The sequence below is a fragment of the Bacillus rossius genome, chromosome 1 (genome assembly GCF_032445375.1).
Source record: "Bacillus rossius redtenbacheri isolate Brsri chromosome 1, Brsri_v3, whole genome shotgun sequence".
In the NCBI taxonomy this organism is placed as follows: Eukaryota; Metazoa; Arthropoda; class Insecta; order Phasmatodea; family Bacillidae; genus Bacillus; species Bacillus rossius.
In genome coordinates this window covers 148,950,269-148,972,115 of record NC_086330.1, presented here as the reverse complement: position 1 = coordinate 148,972,115, position 21,847 = coordinate 148,950,269, and the positions used below count along the sequence as shown (strand labels likewise).

General features: G+C 37.2%; 1 protein-coding gene across 1 annotated transcript in view; it reads left to right on the top strand.

The window, feature by feature from the left end:
• The window catches only part of LOC134537632 (thyrotropin-releasing hormone receptor-like), a 131,369-nt gene that overhangs the window by 93,164 nt on the left and 16,358 nt on the right, over nt 1-21,847 (top strand). Inside the window, exons 6-7 of the mRNA XM_063378331.1 lie at nt 10,456-10,473; nt 19,571-19,583. Of these exons, the coding sequence (XP_063234401.1) occupies nt 10,456-10,473; nt 19,571-19,583 (31 nt within the window). The remainder of the gene's footprint in view (nt 1-10,455; nt 10,474-19,570; nt 19,584-21,847) is intronic.

Sequence of the window (21,847 nt, the reverse complement as noted above, 5' to 3'; positions counted from 1 at the left end):
TGAAACCTTTTGCGTGGATGATGGATGAAGGTCTACTACCATATAACCCCAAAGGGGCTGCGGGGGTGGATAGCGGACTTATAGTGGCATGCATGGCAAACCACACTTACGAAATTATGTATATTATCTCACTGTCTCCCATATATTAAATAAAAATAAAAATGGAGAAGTAATAACCAAATTATGAAAAAAAAATAGTTTAAACAATTTTATTTGTGCATTACGTTATAATGTTATTAAAAATGGTAAAAAATCCAGTGACGAGATATGAACCTGGCCCCTTGAAGTCACCAAGCGCACGCTCTATCACTGTGCCAGTAAGCCTCTTGAGAATGTAGAAGAACATGTATTGTAATAATGTGATGCTAGAGTTCTAAGGTTTTTAAAATTAAGGATTATTTTTATTATGACTATTTTAGTTTACCAATTAGATTTTAGGGTAGTTTCACTATCATAAAGTTTCTTTTGGCACACCAATACTTTTGGTACGTCCCCTGATGTTTACGAATGTGACCATGTGGGTTTATGGTGCCACGCATTGGTCCGCCATCTTTGGGACACATTTCCGTTCATTGACTTCCGTTTCATTTTCTCGAATTTACCAAAAAATGCCGTATACTGTGTTCTTATATGTTTACACATCAAATATAGAAGTGGATGAAAACTATTATTTTTGTAAAAACCAATTTTTTAATGAACTTTTTTTACAGCCGGTACGGTACTTTGGAGCGATAACGTCTTCAGATCGCAACGATAAGTACCGTAACGAAAAGTAGCAATAAATAAATAGCGTGGAGCTTGGGGCTTTTCGAAAGTGCAACGACCAGTAAGAAAGAGGCATAACGGCATTGCTATTGGGCACCATGCTTGTTTCTCTTGCACTATAGCGACAACGAGCTGTTGGTTATGACAAGGTCTTGTTACTGCGGATACGTCACATGCGCTTCTCGCACATTGTTCTAAAGCCTTTTTTTCTTCTCTAATATGAATTTTCAAGTAAATATAATTTTGAAAACATTATTTTCACATAACTAATAATTTTACTGCAAAAGCATTAACCATAAATCCCCTAGAATCGCGAATTGATGTATCATAGTTAAACTACCACGTTACTTGCCGCAAACACAGATGGCGGCAGCAGCAGCGCTCTTTGTGTGTTAACGCAGAACTACCACCAGTCTGTGGAGTTTCACTTTTAAAGCGTGAGGCGGCCCCGCATAAATGAGTTCTTTACAGGAGTATTTCAAATATATCCTCACCCGCAACACTGATTTTTGTAGGAATGTTCAAAGCCACAGAAACTCTCTTTGTAAGGCGCAGAGTTGCGCATTGTATACGCTCGAAATGCTCGGATTCAGGGGGCGTGTTTCGCTGTGTTAACAACAGAGAGAGGTATTGCCAGGACGGACCGGCAGTTGAAGCAACCGGGCCGCACGCTGCGGTGCGTTTCCCAGCCGCCGCTTTGGGAACGGACGTACGCACGCCGCGCCGATGATCCGTGTGCCCCTGCCCCCCCTCCCCAAACGACAGTGCGCCAGTGAAGCGTGAAAAGCCCCATTCGAACCTCACACGGCGCCCGCCTCGAACAGTGCAGACCCCGCGCCAAGGTAGCGCACAAACGGACCGTGCCTGACCTGGCAATCCACAGCTCTGGCTGGAGGGAGGTTTGCCAAAGGTAAACAAGGTTCGGGTATTGCCAACAAAAAGCGAGAAAGTATTCCAGCCGTAGCGCGAACATATATATATATATATATATATATATATATATATATATACACACACACATATACATATATATACATCGCGAGGAGTAACGCCCACGCTGTAAAAAATTAGTGTAAATTTACACATTCGGTGTAAGTATTATTGTTTTTAATTCTAGAGGGAAAAAAAACCTACAGTTTGTACACTTTTACATATACAGTATGCATAATTACTACTTCACCCACAATGATCTAGTAAAACTGTATTAACATAAAATAAAATTATACGTTAAGTTGTGAAGACGGACATGGTGTAATTTTACACAGAAAGTATGCGTTTCAAAAGAAAACTAGCAAGTGTAAATTTACTCATTTTTATGTGAGCTTATCATGCAACATTCCTTGGGCAAAATTACCACACTGTCGTGTAGCTTTACACCAAATGTATGTTGTTGTTAATAAAAACTCAACATTGGTGTAAAAAAATTAGCGATTCTTTTGAAAGTTTTACACCTATGCTGTAAATTTATTTAGTTTAGTTGCATTACAAACATTTAGCAATTTGACATTTATGTATTGCATTTTTTTTAACAATTACAAGTTGTGTAATTTTACATTAATGTTTCTAGATTACCAAATTGTGCAACAAGCTTCATTTAAATATGTAAATGTAAATATTTTATTTCAGAAACGTATGTGTTAAATATCACATTTGGTTGTATATGTGAAATTGCGCATTTAAAAAGTGTTAAATTAATGGCTTTTTTTGGCCTTAGTTGTACTTACATATTTAAATAATTGTAAAAGTGTATAAAATTTACTACAGTAAATTTACAACTACAAATACACTACAAAAGTACAATTTATTTTACTATTCATACTGACAAAATCCCAACTTATTTACATTCGGTTACGAAAGTCGTAATCCCGCACGATGGTCGTGATGTTTAGATGCTTGACTAACCATTAGGGAGTTGTGTGTTCGATCCTCCACTAGGTCACACAGATCATTGAAAGGTAATAAAATTAAAATATATACATATAAAGTAATTACACATTGTTCAAAAACAGCTAGAAGCTACCAAACATAAAATATTTTTGGAAGTAGAACAAATTAATATGTTCTTGTTAGTGTAAGTTGAGTAAATCATGCAGTAGAATCAACTGGAAGTTGTGGTAGATATATAAGTAACGCATTCATTTGTGAATTTACTTAACACGGAGTTAAAATACATCAAGAGCTATGGCGTATTTACCAAATCTTATTAAATGATTTTTTAAAATTAATTTACGAGGCAAAATAATTTTAACCGATGTTACTTTAATTACAGACCTACAAGTTTTGGTGTTATTTACGTCGTGTAAAATTACACAACTTCTTTTTACAGTGTCAATATCATCGCTTATTACTTCCATCACTTGGAGAAAAAATTTCTCATATAAATGTTGGCAATGTTCCTAATATTTGCAGAAAAATTCGAAACATCAGAAAAATTACAAATACAATAATAACCCATTTGAATGTAAATATAGGGATATATTATACGACCGCATTGTGAAAAAAGCTTACAAAATGTGTTCATAAATGTTTATGTTCACGTATGTGCCACACTTGTTGCTCTACCTGGCTGCATACGGCTGTTTCTTGAATAGTCTAGCGGCATGGATGATACGGGGAAGCGCTTCTGCAGTTCTTTGGTAAAGAACGTCCTCCGCCCATCCCCCTGCGCAACAAGCTGTTCATTGTATGTCAAAACACTCCGCCAATATTGGGATAAAAGGCTCAGGTCTATACGGAATATGTTGTCTCAAATAATGTAGATAACGAATACGCTCTGTGTGGGCGGTATTCCAAGACGCTCGGGTAAGGGGGCGAATACGCACTTGCACTGCCTTGTTGGGATACAACCGTAACCCAACTCGCGGGCCGTATTCCAGAACGTTTCCAAAACGAATCCCAGTAAGGAAACAAATCGGCCAAAGTTTTAGTAAAACGTGCCCAGCGCTATATTAGAAACTGGTTTACACGCATTCTAGCGGACGTTTTACAACAATCGATACAATTTTTACGACAAAAATACTAGATATAGCAGCACCATCGCACAAAAATAGAACCACGTTTCTAAATTTCTCACGTACTTTTTAAGTTGCTATTATTTCTCGCTATGGCCATTAAAGTGTAATTAATGTATTCCAGGATAATTTCGCTGCATTGTAGTTTTATTTAACACACCAAAACGCTTGGTACGTTCCCCTACGATCACAAAATTGAATATATACGAGTTAATGGCACCAGACGCGAGTTCGTCATCTGACCGAAATCAACGGAGCTCTGCGCATGCGCGGAGTTTGAGCAACAGATCGGCAACGAATGGGACACCAAAATCCGTTCCCTAAAAATAAGTAACTGGCCGTGTCCTATCGTGCACTAGGAATCCAGTTATGGAACAGGTGTAGCATATTCAACACCTGAACCCTTACTTTTGTGTGTTGGAATACCGGCCTGAGTGGTAGTAACTGCTCGTGAATCTTCCTATAGAGGTAGAAGGAGTTACTGTTTCTCCGCACCATGCCCAAGACGTACAGGCGAACGTGTCCCACTTGTTGCCACCTCGCCATATGCTCTGGTCCAGCTGTTAGGCCCCTTCAGCACGGACCACGCAGTCGCATGAGCAAGCCACCGAGTGGCGCCACTCAGTGTCGTGTGAATGAATACGCTGCAGAGAAACGCCACAGACAAAAGTAGCTTTGTCAAAAAGCATGGAAGGTAAACTTATATAAATGTCTATTTTATGTTTGAACACAATTTGTATAAACATATTGAAATTAACTTCTTAAGATGCGTTATGAAAAAATAATGAGAGTGAATTTGGACGATGCGCGCGCTTCATGCAAAAAAATTATCACAGGATGAAAATAAAGGCTACACGCAAAAACAAAATTACATACAAATAAAGATTGTATATGTGCTTTTAAATCAAATAATTGAGTAATTGTTCAATGCAACTGGTCCATATAATTAAAAAGGTTTATTTATTGTTAATATTAGTTACATAAATTGTGTTTATAAACTTTGTGGAGTGAATTTTTATGACTGATATAATTTTCCGTATCTATAATTTATTTGCATTATAAATTTTAAATTATTACTGTATTATTTATTAAATAGTTAAAATTATAATAAAGAATATACCTTCAGTATATTTATTGAATTACATTATTAAAACTTATATCTAATTGTTACTAAATTATATAAATAACTTTATACACATGTTTATATTAATATTGAATATTAAGTATTTATTTAAAATTTTACATTAATGGAATTTATATTTTACGAAACATATTTATAATATCACTATAGACCTTCTATTATTTTATCTTTTTTACATAATTATTTGCATACAAAATTAAAGATAGTTTTTTACTACGCCAAGTAAGTAGGCCTATAACTTCTAACGCGCCTACATAAGTATGTGCAATTGAATAGGCGGAATATGGCCACTAAAATAGCTGTGAGGTTGAGAAATGCAAACATCAAGTGTTAAGTATTAAATATAAAGAAACTTCTTAAACGTAATAACTTAAATAAAAAAGTAATTCCACAAACATTATTTGTACTAATATATGGAATGCTGTATTAACATAATTGTGTATTGAGTATAATTGCAAAATATTAAACTTTGGAATAATTTTTGAGAATGTTTAATTATCTTGGTGGCATTGAAATAATCACTGATGTCACGTGCTTGTGTGCAGACGTACGCACGCGTGAATTTTTTCCATTAAAATTAAGTGATAGTTTTCAACACTTATACTTTGTGGCTATGCAGTTAATTTTTGAAACAAAAAACAAAGCATTTTAACATAGTGTTTCTGTTATTCAGCATTGAAAAATAGATAATCTTAAACATAAATGGTGAATATTCCCAGAAACGTACGCCCACAAAAAAAAATCATGGTTGTCATCATTTACTTTCGAAATATTAACGACTTTCGAGTTGTTAGGATGCTTATAAATACCTCACAGTTCTCTGATTTTTAAAGAAAATAAGAACGTTAGTTATAGCATTGAGTTGCGAATCTCATCTTTCTTGCTTTGTGACCAAACTACTTTCCTCTGTGGCGCTTCTTTGCAGCGTATTCATTCACATGGAACACGGTGGCTTGTTCATGCGACTGCGTGGCGCTACGCAGTGACGCGACCGAGTGGTCCGTGTTGAAGAGTCTTTAAGTTGAAAACGGGTATTCTTTTCTCGCTAATCGCTTGTCTTCGTTGTGTTTTGATTGGTTGTTGGAGTCTAACAGACAGTCTAATTACGAATTAGTTAAATATATATATAATTCGTAATATTTCATTCGAATTTACACCTAATTAATGATAAAAATTAAATTAAAACAGCTCAGTCGGTACTATCGTATACAAACAGACTACGCGTTTTTTTTATATTGCTTGAAACTTTTGGCGGCCTTTAAGATTATTATTATCCATTTCCAATTTAAAGAATTATTTCCCGATTTTTTTTTGTCAGATAAGGAACATCAAAAATAATTTTTAAAAATAAGTTAGTTATTTCTCATTATAATTAGAGATATTAAGTTTAGCCCATTAAGATTAGCTGAAGTTTGATATTTTAAACAATTAAAGGGTTATTATAGAAAACAGAATTACCAAAGTATTTTTCTATTGTTTGTCTGAAAATAATTTTCCTGTCTTATAAATGTTTATGGCTTTAATTTGCAAGAATGTCTACAATATTATTAAAGCTTTACGTATGTTATTCCCTTTAATTTATTTAAAATCTTTTACGACAACGAGGTCATTATTAACGATAACATACGACATAGATAATGACCTATTTTAAGAAACCATCCCAACATTTGCCGGGACTGATTTCTAGTAAACCAAGGAAAGCTGAAATCAGGATGGCTTGCCTGATATCCAAACTCGGGAACTCTGGAATGCGAGTCAAGCGTGTTGACACTGTGCCAAAACGCTCCACATAATATCCCTCGTATGGTAAAACATTTCACTGATGACTTACAAATGAATTTGGTGTTTAATGCCATAGCCTACATGGGCGCACATATGGTGTGTAGAGCTTCAGAAGACACCATGTGATTTGAAAACTCATAAAGATATCCGATTGGGGTGTTTTTACGAAAATCATCCGAGAATATGCTGAATACGGATAGGTAGTTTTGTTTCTGTGTTTAGTTTTTAAATCGTATTCATAGAAGAGTGATAATTAAATATACGCGGGTTTTCAGAATACATTTGAGTCATGAAAACACCCGGTTCAGATTCCTAAGAGCACTCGTGGGACAAGAAGTACACTTTTATCTTCATTTATCCGCCATACAAGTGTAAGTTGGCAGCTAGAATATCATAGTTTCCCTAAATTCAACGAGAAGACTGCGTGCAAATTCAGAGTCTTGAGTTTAAAGGTGATACCATGCTATATGCATCAGTGAGAGTCTCTCTTATCACTCTGCTCTAGCAAAAATCCACCTGACTAGCCAGGCTCCTTAAGTAAATAAGTGGAACATAGAGGCAGCTAACAATCTACATGTATGTAGGTTTCAATTCTCCGTTTTCGTTTTAGTAACATCATTTGAAAGTGTTCAAAATAATTTCGTTAGACGGAAGAAAAACGATAAATATTTTTGAAAAACATGTACTGAAGAAAATAAATAATAACCGTTTCCAGTTGCATACTTTACAGACGGTAAAATGTTAAATACATAGTCAAATCCCTTTTACGAACATTTGGGTTTGTGAATCCACTCATTTTCGAATTTGGAACCACAATTTGCATTCCAAACACTCTGAAAGTTTTATTCTTGCTTCAGCAACAACATTTTCCACTTCTTTTTTAACTCTTGAGATTTTTTATGGGCTGTCCAAACTGAAATATTACCAGTCGGAATAGCTATCTCCTGCCACGTTAGTATTGGTTTGCACGTCACTCAAAAGCCAGAATAGTGCACTGAACTCAACCTGTGATACAGAAGTAAACTATATATTAGACGTCAAGTTTCCATTTTTTTTTCCAGTTGAGTACTAAATCAATTTGATTTTTTTTTAAATAGAATGTATCCATAAATAACATTTTACGTTTAAGATAAATTCCGTGTATTCTGTTTGGAACTCATTCTTACCAAAGTGACGTCTACATTTCAGTCTACTGGCAGTCAGTAATTCTATGTTTACAGAAAATATGTACGAAACCTCTCTAAATTTCATAAAAATATTCATAGAATGTAGTCTTGAGAAACTGATCCCATCAAGAAACAAATAGTATTCGGTAAGCTCTATAAAACATTCCTATTCAGGTGCATTTTAAACTATTACACTTGTAAACCAAACAAAAATTAATCAATTCTTTTTTTATTTTAATATCTTCCGAAATCAGGAATTTTAAACTGCATTTTTGTCATAATACCTACCTTTTAAGATATAATCTATGACAAGCTGGAATATCCCCACACATATTTTCTTTTACAAAAGGAAGTAATAGTTAGGAACATGTATCATTGACGGTAACGTCAACTTTAAACACCCCCTATGTGGCTCTGGTGTGATCGTCTGGCGAGGACGTGAAACGGGCCTTCAGAAATCTGACTCACCCACACCATCTTACTACGATCCACTGATATCGCACCGTCCATCAGTATTGGATTTCTTTCTAGGTTTACCCCTTCGTGTGTTTGCATCTGAATAATGAACATTGATGGACTCTAACCATTTGTCGGTCACAGGGACGCTGCAACTTCAGGCTGGTATAGGAGGCTATCCACCTTGCCTTGATTTCCACCATGCCCACTGGCATCGTTTGCGTGCTTATTAGGACAGGCACATCAACCTCACTGCCAACTCATCAGTACAACTAGATGATGACATTTTACCATGTTGATTTAGATGGCTACCCTTTGTGCCGGAAATTAGGCATTTCGGCACGATTTTTTTTAATTATTAGTATAATTTTACGCGCCGCCATGTTATCTCTTCACCTCGTGATAGGGCCGCCAACCGCGCGGAACCCCCTCTCCTCTCCTTTGGGCTCCTCCCACGTGCCACGATTTTGTAAACGAACTACCCATGCTTTGTATGTACTAATAATATTATTTTTATGTCACCAAAACAGGCACTATAAATAATCTATACTGCTTTAAATCTAGCAGCAAAGTATTTTCTTAGTCTAGGGGAACTTAAAATATAAAATAATAATTTTATATATAACTTATAATAATATCAACAATACAAATAATATGATAATAATAACTATTTTGTTTTAGCTAATGTTAAGAAAATGCCATTGTTTACGATTTCTAAGTATCTTAAAATTAACGATTTTTTTTAATAATACATAAAATAAATCTATAAAAGGGTCCATTCATTATGTAAGTAATGTAAAATTAGTATATGCTCTTAAGTAATATTAACAAGTACTCTAATCCAATTGTGTCGTTCACAAGCAACGTGAATATACTTAGACACATCATTTCATTGTGTTACCATACACATCCATGTGCCTAGCTTTTATTTAAATGATTTTCGTGATCACCCAACGAGAGGTGCAGTCACTACCTTCAACTAAAGGTTTATTGGATTATATTTGTCAGTGTGTCGGTCGAATTTTTCCCACACGTTTTTTTTACGCTAGCACTGCGATGATTTTCGTTAAGATAGAGTACTTCTTATTTACGTCGACGTATAGGTAAACAACTAAAATATAAAGTTTAAGCTTTCAAAGTAAGTGAGTGATAAATTTTGTAATTATGATTTTTATTTTAAACCATTTTAACATTATATATTTTTATTGTCAGTTGATGTACAGCTACGTACAGAAAACTGAGCACTGCAGCTCGTACATCTATGTTTACAAAAAAAATTATGTTAACATGTTTTTTATTGCACTCTCTCTAAAGTTAGTAGTTTGTTTTCCATCATTATGATGATATGATTTTGCATTGTTTTGCAATTGTGACTTCCAAGGTGGCATCAAGGTTTTATTTTGGTGTGTTTCCTAAAAGTCGAGCAAGGTCAAGCTAGCCACCGAGCAGCGCTAAAGTAAGGGCCCTCTGCGCCAACGAGCCACGACCCGGTCCTCTAGGCGAAACATCCTATGACCACCGAGTGTCACTGGGTTAGATCCCCAGAACTCACCCTTTGGACGGCCTATGTTCAAACCCCCTCTCAGGCAGTGTGAACTTTCATGCCCGCCATGGAAGATCTGACGGCGAAATTAAAATTAATTATAAGTTAGTTTTATTTTTTTAGGATTATAATATCAGGTGTTACAATTTTATATACATACTTTTACTTATTAATTAAATTTGAGTGCACATGAAAACTTTTTTTCTAATGTTCAAATTATTTTTACATTATCCATTTTTCATCCAAGTTCGTTGATCTTTCGGGTTTCGAACCCGATCTAACTCGGGGTGAAATTTCCTCTTAGGTGTCTGTGCTCCAGTCTGTTGGTCTGATCACCCTGCAGTCTGAGCATGGATCCTATGTGAGTTAATAAATGTAGGTCCCGGGACCGAGGTGTACTTCGCTTTTTAAGCAAGTAATAAATTCATCTCTTTAGTCTGATCCATCGTCTGATTGTGCAGAGCTATGACTCAATGTCTTCGACTTCTCATGGAAAGACAGAGAAACATGTACAGGGGTTTTCATTCCCATTTAGTTCGTAAGTTACAGAGCTATCAGGCTCATATACAGGGCTACCATACCCATTTACAGGGGTTACAATCCCAATTCGTAACTGAGTGCTCAAGGACGCATATCCCTTGTTTCGGCCTCAGTGCATTTCGGCCTCCCTCATAGCGCCCATTTTGTGTTCCTACGTGATATCCAATATCTGAGATCAACGGGATGAATTTCATTTCATTAATATAGCAGCGACCTAAATAGTTGTAAGCATACAGGTACATTAAATTTATACTTTGAATTTAATATTTTTATTTATTCAATGACTTTAAGGATACATTTTAAATAATTAAAACAGTATTAAATGGACCCATTTAATTATAAAAGTTGTTTGAAACCTATAAGGTATTACCGTCAAAGGTCATGGAATTAATTCTGCGTTTATTGTAAGTAGTAGGATACTGGCGAACCTGGTAACTCGCCTAACTAAAGAGTATAAGTGTTATTTTTTTTTCTCTATACTCCGCATTCAAGCGGGGGAGTATGTGCCGGAAATTAGGCATTTCGGTACGATTTTTTTATTATTAGTATATTTTAAATTATTTTTTGAAATTTTATTTTTCTTTATAATTTAGTTACAAAAGGATGATTTACACTTTGTTAGGCTGGTGTACTATACGTAGTTAAACTTTGTGCCAGTGGACCGAGGCACCCTTTCTCAAGGATCAATCTGAGCTTTTGCTAGTCAAATGTAGTCATTAGAAGCCCGGTTGAAATTTCTCCCGCCTGTAGTCACATCCAGGGTTTGTAATATTATTTCCCTGCATGAACAAAACTGCATACAGCAGCTCTGGACGAATTGTTACCATTTCTCAGAGACGAGCTGACCATAGTCTTTCCCATCCCGCATACGTCTTAGGTTCACTCTTTGAAAGTCATGGCTAGGAGACTCGTTCCCAGCCTGGTTGCGTTTCCTCCCCCCCCCCCCTTACTACACCTAAACCACTCCTTGATTCTAAGAATTTAGCCCAAGATTATTGCCCTGGCGTGATTCCCGCCAAGGCAGTGGCCTACTCCAAGGACATTCTCCCTTGCCCTACAGAGCCCTCCACGACACCTAGTAACAGAAAAAGTAACTTCGGCCCTGGTCGCCAGCATGCAGAGTCCACGCTCGTGACATCTGGTGGCGATTCAGCTCACCGCCTCTGTTAGTTCCCCTTTATGCCGCTAGAGAGCAGCTCCGTGGCACCATAAGCCCCTATGATTTCAAATCACGACCTGCAGAAGTCGATTGTTTGTTGCTTTCTGTGCCCGCCGGTAGAGAGAGCGGCAGTCGCTGTTCGGCGCAAACAACTGAAGTCGTGCTTACGACCACTCGGTCACCTCCGGATGTCTTTGGCCTAGAACCGAACCTTCCCCCTATTTTCCCTAGGGCCGACCGCCCATTTTAATTAGGAGCTTTGTCCGCCACCGCGGTACTCAGTACTCTGACTTCGGCTACTTACTGCGTCATCTCGACGTCCTCTGTGTTAAGAGGCTTTTCACGACAACGGCGAAATCGTGTGAATAAAATATGTAGTCAGCTGTCTTAAGGGATGTGATCCCAGCTAAATTTCTGTAGTAGCCAGTCAGTAGGAACATTTAGAACAAGTCATGTTTTAGTTAAAGTTTTATTTATTTTTTTATTTTTCTTATTGATAACAGGCAGCAGCACTGGCTGTTCATTTTAAACATACTTTCAGTACACACCCAGGTCAAACTGTTACACCGGAAGCCAACCTAGCCACCCTTAATACTCCCTTGGACTCCCAGAATCTTTGGAAGGTGGGATGCTTACCTCACAAGGAGAGGTTGTTCATGTTGTAGGGAAACTATGATGGTCTTCAGCCCCAGGAGCAGATGGATTACAAGTTCAACTCCTAAAATCTTTGTCCCATAAAGCTATTGTACACTTCACTAGTATAATTGATGTCATATTTCACGATGTTATTTTCCTGCAGCACGGAAGCTAGCTGTAGTGGTGCCTAACCTCAAATCTTGGAAACCACCACATTTAATAACAGCATATCAAACCATCTACCTTTTCTCCATACTGTTCAAGATGACAGAGAGAATCTTATCTGGTCATCTGCTGTTCACAGTCAAATTACAAATCCTCCCACCCATTGAGTTCAGTTTTCGCAGAAGAAACTCAGCAATTCAGGTGGTGACTACTGCTGTCGATGATGTTCAAGTAGGTTTCAACAACTACGATCATTTAATCATACATCATCACGCACTTCTCACAAAACTGCGAACATACTGCTATCCAGAATATCTATTATAACCAGTTTGCATAGTTATTTATCTGGTCATACATTTTCTTAGGTGTAGCTGGGACCCTTTCTTCTCACCATACAATTGCTGCCAGTGTTTCTCAAGGTTTATTTTTAAGTCCACTTCTTTTCTTTATTTTTATTGCAGAGTTTCCTAAGATTCTAAATTTTCGAGTTATTCTTTATGTGGATGATGCCGCCCTTCTGGTCACAGTCCAACGCGTATACATCTTGAATACTAAAGCACACATGAGTCTTCGTACACAAACTACCTCCAGGAATTTGGGGGGAGGGGGGGGGGTTTCTTCCTTATTCAGAAATAACCACTGCTCTTATTATGACAAAAACACATCGCTGCCCAAAATCTGCGCCCACTATGAGGGGGAGAGGAGGACCATTCAGTGGGTCACCAGTGCTAAATATCTAGGAGTTCATATGGAGAAAATTTTTACGTGAACCACCTACCTCTTACACATGGCTGCACAATCTCTCACAGCATTTAATGCAGTCCGATTGATGTCTGATTGATACTGAAACAGCTTTTCCTATTCCCTTATTGACACGGATAAGACTATGGCTAATGTTGGTCTGCCTTTTTTTTATTTTTTAAAGGGATGCGATCTGGGCCACAGCCTCACCTTCGGTCATGCGGTCAATGAGATCACTGTTTAATTTTTGTCTGAGCATAATTTTGGGAGAACCATTGCTACAGCAGCTTCTGAGCTTTACTAAATGGTAGGGTCAATTAATCACAAACGATTACCCATAATATAGCAACCACTTTATATTATCGAGCAGCACGACATTTTAATACAGTATAATTGCAAACATCGCACAGTACGACGGCCAAGTACCACAAGCTCATAATAGGATGTGTGATTATGACCTAACCGACCTCCTTAACGAACCTCGTCTTATGACAGCCTGTTCCACATACGATCCAAGACAACGATTTTTTGTTTGCCCTATTTTTATTGTTTAAGTTGTATCAATAATGGACTTGTGTTTTTCTTTTTCATTTTTATTTTATCAAACAATGATTGAGACACTTCTGTTTTGTCTTTCCAATTTTTGAACTCGTTTTATTAAGGTTTATAATATAAAATCAGATGTAGGGATATTTCTTTTTAATTTTTTTTAAATTATTTATTTGTTAACTGATATGCAACAGTTTTTGCAAACCCTACGTTTTTATTTAATTTTCCTAGTAACTTCAGCAGTATGTAATTGTTTTCCCTTTATTGACTCTATCCTAATCAGATTGCTTACATAAACGTGCATATGTGCCTACGATGCTGGAACACGCACTTTAAACATTGCTGGTTAGACACAGCTGAAGAAATTATGCTTCAAAAATTAAGTGGTAATGGGAAATAATAACAAAAAAAGACGCGCCTCGACGATCGACGATGCCAGAAGTCTGCTGACACCAGCCCGACGCCACGACATAAGACGGCAAGACGGTAACCCAGCGCTGTTTGGCACTATGAAGACACATGGCGGATGAAAGCAGTATGGGGTGTTGAGCCACTCGCCCGTGGGTCACTGGTTGGAGTCTTCCACCAACAATGTACTACTCGCTGGGCGAGTAGTGGCAACACTGACCCACTCCACCGACACTGAGGGCTGCTGGTTGGGATCCAGTTCCACCGACCAGGAACTCGCAGAGCGAGTGCCGTCCCTCGGCGAACAGCAAGCTGCAGGGACCTCCGAGACTCGCCAGGGGACATCGCCCAGCTGAGCGGCGGCGCTCGAGTCAGCGAGTCAGCGAGTCAGTGAGTCAGCGAGTCAGCGAGTCAGCGAGTCAGCAAGTCAGCGAGTCAGCGAGCGACAGTGATCGCCCCTGGGTGCCCCGGAGACACTGCGCGACAGAAGGCGAGTAGTTTCTCAGATACGAGCCACATCACTCGGCGCCAGTTAGTGAACTCGATTTACAAAAGTAATATTTATATCAATTGGACACTGTAACCTTAACGATTCAAAGATAATCTATAAGTAAACTAACTCGTATCAAGGAACTCTTTAATGACGTAAGATCTTTATTTAATCAAAGTAACTTTCTTTAACAATGTAATTTTCTTTAGAGCTCCACCATAATAACGGTGAGTAGCTTCTTTTAATATATTTGATTATTATTTCAATAATTATTTAAATGTAATGCTAAAGTAAGCAAATGTCTTTGTGATAAATCAGTAATATTATTTGTATTAGTTTATGGAATCGATTTTTTTTTGTTTGCAGGCATCCCTGGTCTAGAAGCCCCGGCTTTAGGAAGCAAGCGGTTGAATTGTTTCACGTGCCATGTAAATGTTGGCTTTGGTATAAAAATGTAATAAAGTAATGGAAATTACTTCCATTGTTTCTGAATTCCAACCTTCCTATGTCCCTTATCCTGGTGGTTTACAAAATAAACCTCCTACTACCATATAAATAATAAAAAATTATGTTTCCCTGTATTCAGATTTCTATTGTTTTGAGAAATCTTTATTTATTGATTAATGAATGTACGATACACTAAAAAGAAAGATACGTACTGTATCACGCATGATTACATGGTTTTAGTACATGCGATGAAAATTATTTTCAATAAGGTTCATAAAAAACATTTAATAACGTCTAATTTTTAATAGAAAAGCACTTTTCTACAAAACCATTAAAATCTGGTTATAGTAGGTATGTATTAATTTAAAATATTGCAAAAAAACAACGAAACATTAGAAGTAAAATAATGTATGATACTAAATCATTAAATCAAGACAACCGAGAGAGTGACGGGGAGGGGGGGGGGCGGCAATCCCGGGGCCCGGGCATTATGAAAAGAGGAGGAGGGCCCGCTTCAATAACAAATTTTTTCTTGATGCTTCAGTTTTCCCTGAAAAATTACACTATATTGCAAATAGTATTTACTGGAAACCATACAAATTATGTGAAACGAGCAGAAAGTGTTAACATTTTATGCCCATGGTAAATAAACAGTCTTTTTTTTTAAAGACGTGGGTGTTTAAAAAGTATTGCATTCAGTGACGGGGAGGCGGCTCGGGGCTTCAGTTTCTCTCGGCGACGCCCGCCATGTTTCCCCGCAGCTCGCCCGGGTAGCCGTGCAGGCCCGCGCAGCCTGCACCCGGTGTCGCCTCTAGTCGCGACCTCGCTCGTAAATCTGGGACCCTCCGCGCGGTCCGCTGCCACATCGGGGAGTTATCGCTTCCCGGTGTATCTCCTTCCGCGCCGGCCGTCCCACCCTTCACCCCCCTCCCCCCCCCGGGGGGGGGGGGGAGGGGGCTGGGTAAACCCGCCGACGGCCAGCTCGGACGTAAAAGTTCGACGAGCGGAATAACGCGCCTCTCGTATCCCGGAAGACCAAGTTCCTGGTCGTGTTTAGTAAAGTAAATGTTTGACGTGGTCGGCTAACCAGCATTACGTGCGCGTAGCTACGACAACACTTCCTACCCGGGCACACACGTTGTGCAGAGCTTCACAAAAATAAATACGCCATTGGAAAACCGCTCAACACGTACGAATGGCGTCTTCTGTTCGTGAAAAGCGGACGCTGACGGCGGATGAGTAGTTCTTTTTCCGTATTTCGTTTTTAAACTGTATTCTTATAAGATCGAAAAAATTGATAAAACGCGTGTTTTCAGAATAGTTTAGTGGCATGAAAAAAAACTCAATGAAGCTTCTTGAAAAGCACTCATTGTCCATTTAAATGTTACATTTTTTGGTGGGCTTAGCGTGCGTTTGTCAGAGGACGCAATTTTATTTTTTAGATATGAAGGGGGGTTTAGTATAAAGTTAAATATAAGTTTGTGGGGTTGCAACCCTTGTCCCATGGCCGCCATCTTGGAAAAAGAGGTTCAAATGGTTTTTACGGTTTATCTGCCAAATTATAGGTCTCACTAAATAATTATTATTTAACATTTTTTGTTTCAAATAAAATTATCTACAACTTTTGTCCAGTAACTTTTAGTCGTAGAACCATAAATAAAAAAGTTATAAGCGATAATCCATACCAATTTGAGAAAAAAAATCTATTTTACGAAATAACTTATTTTCTAATCATTAAAAAAAAATTATATCAGACCATTTTTATATATGGTGTTTAAGGAACAAATTTATTTTAAACATTTTTAAATTCATTTTTTAGTTAAAGTTTTACAGCGCTGCGAAACAAATACTATTTTTCAGTATTCATAACTATACATAAATATAAATATTAATGATTTGCCATAATTTTTAATCATCTTGTTATTTGTTTTATGATAATCGTTTTAATTATTGATAATGCAATATTTTTATATCTAAAATATCATTTATTCATATCTAAAAAATAAAATTGCGTCCTTTGACAAACGCAACCCCAAATGTAACTTTTCAATGGACTATCAAGTAACTCGCATCCAACCTTTATCTTCATTTCTCCGCCGTCTAGTGTTAAGCTTGCCGCTCATATTTCACAGTTATCCTGAACACACACACATCCCTGACTAGGTGGCTAGGCTCATCACACATCATACTGAATTTTCTTTTACATTTCACTGCAATTTCTCTGGGCGCCCTTCAGTAAAAATATTGTAATCCGCATTAGGAAGGACTTGCAGGTGTCTGAGACCTAAGCCTCTACGCTTAATCATTTGGGTATCAAACATGGAGTAAGGTTCGCATAAAATCTAATGCTTTGCTTGGGGATTGGCCATCAAGATTACAATTATTGTTATAACTACTCCTTTATCTTATCTCTTGATTCTTCACTTATTCTAGTCAAACATTTATAGGCACAGAAAAAAAACCTAGGCTCCGTCATGCCGGGTGAAAAAATGGCATGCATGAGTTAGCTTGTTGTTTGGTAGGAAACTTTTCGCCAGATTTGAGCTACTTATTAGAAGTCAGGCAAATAATCATAACTAATTTTTTTCTGACTATTAAATTTCTGGCCACTTACTTCTATTTTTAATGTGTAAACATCTTAGCTCCCGGAATATATTTGGTAAACTAAAATAGCCATAGTAAAAAGTAACCTCAATTCTTAAAATACCTAAGAAACGGTATTTTTTTATTATGAAACATATTTTTCTTCCAATATGTCAGTGGCCTCGGTAGCACAGCGATAGAGCGTGAACTTGTTGACCCCAAGGGACGTGGTTCGAGTCTCGTCACTGGAACTTTTTACATCTGTGCTACTACAATCTCTTGTTTAATTGCGTTGGACGCCTATCTATATACACCCTTAGTGTTTCTTATCACAATTGTTGGGGATAGCACATAGAGTCTGTAGGAGTGGTACTTGCTATAATGCCTGTGTTCTGTGGCGATAATAGTAACACCTGGATCCTGCAGTAGTGTTGTGTTACATATCATGTACAGGTCATTTAAATGAACACACTATAATATCAGCTGTTAGGATAAAGATCCGATAGTAAATAATAAATAATACTGTACATATACGGTTTCAAAGGATATATATATATATATATATGCACATCTCACATAAACAAAACATAGGAAAATATGTGATGCAAATGACTGTTTTTAATAATATAAACTTTGGGCTAGTTCAGATAGTTAAACAAATTTAAACATAAATATCAACTGTTTAGTGAAAATTGTTAACTTCTAGGTGTCAGTTCAGATCTTGTTAATCAACGGGATATAGGTTGGGCAACTCCAAATTCAATTGCCTGTAATACTACGCGATAATCAAAGTTCAGCTGGAATTTCAAAACACTGTGTGTGTTGTGATAATAAATTACTTCAGGCCGACCAGAATGTTCAGTTCATAGTATGAAAAGCTTGCACTTAGGACCACTGAGCTGTTGACTGTCATTCACGAACTAATGGCCAGTATATATGTTAATCTATCAATATAATTTTTTTACAATGTGAGGAAACAGTTTATATTTGCTAATGCACGTAAGGAATAGCGTTTTAAGTGTCTTGTATTCAATTTAGCAATTTGATGTCGGTTGTGCAAATTCAACACGGAAGCTGTAGAAGAGCAATGACTGTGTTCATTCGATTGAAATCACTCCCAAACACAACATGTCTGCGTTATTATATACCCTTATTCGTTTAGATAGCGATCACATTCATAAGTGCCTGTTATCTATAGTAAGATGAATACTATCTTGTTGACATTTGTTTTCCACATAAATACACTGCACTTTAGAATGCAGTGACGCCACTTAATGAAACGTTCCAAAACTCCTTAGCTAATTAAAAATCTTAAAAACTTGAGTTTTAAAATGGCGAGCCCTGATTGGCTAGTGGGTATAGGCACCACGGCGCCTAATGCAGCAATCACTGCATCGTACTATTATAAAAACTTAAACAATACATGTTTTTAACTTCAATATATTAAAAAATGTTAATGTTGGTGTAGTTCATGTTCATAACAATAATCCAAATAAATATTTTATATACCTACTGTTTCATTGTGCCCAAGAGGAGTCCAATTCACTTCGTAACTATTGTAGAACTGCCTAGAGTATGATGACTTAACAGTGTATGTTTTTATGGCCAGTATCAATATTGTAGCCGGCAGAATCATAACGGTTAAAAATACGTATGTTTTTTTAAATAATAACATGACATATGTGTTCTTGTTTCGACATACTTTGTTTTCATAACATAGATTTAAATAATACTGTCGAATCATCTCAGTAAGTTAAAGGTTTGTTTTTAATTATTATTTACGGACTAATTTCAGTCGTTTAAGAGAAAACAAATATAGAAACATATACGTAGTGTAATAATGTGTGTTTTATAATGTTTCAGGTTAATATTTTAGTAATACCATTAATTTATAACTTCTAACGTGTGCGAAAACTATTTGTATTAACTTTTTAGTGAATTTCAACACGATGGACAGTATTTTAATAAAATTCCTTATCGAAAATAAGGTCCAAAGCCGGGGTTTAAGATTTTTTTCAAGTCTTTTTCGCTTTCATCGGAGCCTTTTCTAATAGTTAAAAACATTCATTTGTTTCATTCTTTTATCTGCAATTGATGATGGCAAGCAACGTTTGCGATTCAAACAACGTATTCTAGCGGTGGGCGCAGAAAGTAAGGGTGTTATTCGCGTCTAGAATTTTTGGTATGTATTTGAAAAGCGATTACTTTATTGATCAGTATGCTTATCACTCACGGCATTATTTTAAAAATAATATATATATACTTCAAATTTCGTGTCCACGTTTCGTTATATAAGTTTATTTGCAACATGAACAACATGATAACCTATAAATTTTCTCGTTACCGAGGTTAGATATTTACACATCACTGGCGAGTTCTGAAAGACTCACTCACATTTTTTTTTGGTTTTGTTTCTACAGTATTGTTTCTATAATCTCATTTTGGAAATACGTTTTCATAAAAATCTGCAGTTAGCAAAAAAAATAAAAAATCAACACATCGAATAACTTATAACCGAATATATATTAGATGCTTGTACGTTTTGCCTTGTTTTGAAATTAAAGTATTCATCCTTAATATAAATATTTAAAACTTAAACTTTTTTCACATTTTAATTATCAGGTAAATTAGATTAGGCAGCACGTGTTAATTTATGAAAAGTATTTGGATGTACATAACGGATGCATCTACTGTTATAAATTATAGTAGATTTAAGGTACTTTTAAAAAAATAATGCACCTCAGACAAACGAAGGGTTCTTTTTAGTTCAAGATAAATGGATCTTCGTAGAAACTACGTCGCACTCCGACTTCCTAATTGTGTGTTCCACCGTAAACACAAATAAACAGACAAGTGGAAGTAAGAATGTGTTTTCTGTAGACCAGTCAAGTTTTAGAAGGTTTTGTTAATACATTCAGATCATTCTTGCGAGTTCGTTTTCGAAGTAAGTGAACAGAGTTCTTGTTTATTTACGAAGAAACCCGTAACTTTACTAAGATCATTTGAATTATTCTAGGCTGTCCATAAAAGAGAGGAGTAAAAGCGAAGCTTTGCCTTATCCTCGTTTTCCCTAAAGTTATTGAAAAATAATGACTGATACTATCCAAGTGAATATTATGTCATAAAAACAGTTTACTATTGACATACTAGTAAGACGCAGAAATCAGACCTTTCCTGTTAGCAGATGATCGACAATTATCCCATTTGTGCTACTTTGTGACTTAAAACATTTTTTTCCCTACCAAACTAGAATTTCAATCCAGTGTTATTCGTAAATTTCAGATGGAAATGGTGAACAGTGTATCAACAGCTTTATGCAGTTTGAGAATATGTCTAATATGGTTAGTTATAGATCAAATTCTTAGCCTGCGTTTATCCTTGTGTTCGCTTGACAGTAAAATTTTTATAAATCTGGAATCTGCGTTTCGGGTAAGGGAACAGATATTCCACTCCAAACCTCCAAACACAAACAGAAACCGTATTTAAAAACAATTGGTTTGCGGTAGCCTAAATGGTAGTTTCTATCCTAGGCGACTACACTACTTTGGCTGCAATCCCCACGGGGCGCGGGTTAGGAGGATGTGGGTGCGCCGCAGTCTCCCCTCTCGAGGTCGGAGTCTCAGGAGGGCGAGGCGAGACCAGGAGCCCAGCAAGGCCTGCGCGCATGCAATTACAATAGCCCGTCGCCTCCGTCCGTCCGTCACTCTTTCGTCCGTCAACGCCACGCATCTAGCCACGCGATTAGAAAACTTTACTTCATCAGTCCGTCACAATATTTTCCCATGCAAATAGCTACTTAGAATCATACATGTTTTTCTATCGGAGATTCGTTTAGTAGTTGTTTTAAGAACCGCAATTATACTATACAAAACATATGAAAGACATTGTACAAACACCACAGACTTTTATCCTGGTCACAATTGACTGCCGCGGCTAAAACCATAGATATAATCCATCTGTCCGTCCATCAAAAGATATAACGGATAGAATTTTACGGGCAATCCGATTTTCTGCAGGACACGTGACCGATGGATGGATGACGGGAGAGACTGAGTGGACGGGCTATTGCCTTGCAGCTGATGTTATGTCCGAGCGCTCCCCAGACACCGTACAGTCGGGGCTCCTGTGTTGAGTGGTCGGACCACTCGCCTCCCAACAAGGCGGGGCTTCTGTGTCGGACCACTCGCCTCCCAACAAGGCGGGGCTTCTGTGTCGGACCACTCTCCTCCCAACAAGGTGGACTCGCGTCCTGGCGCGACCCGGAT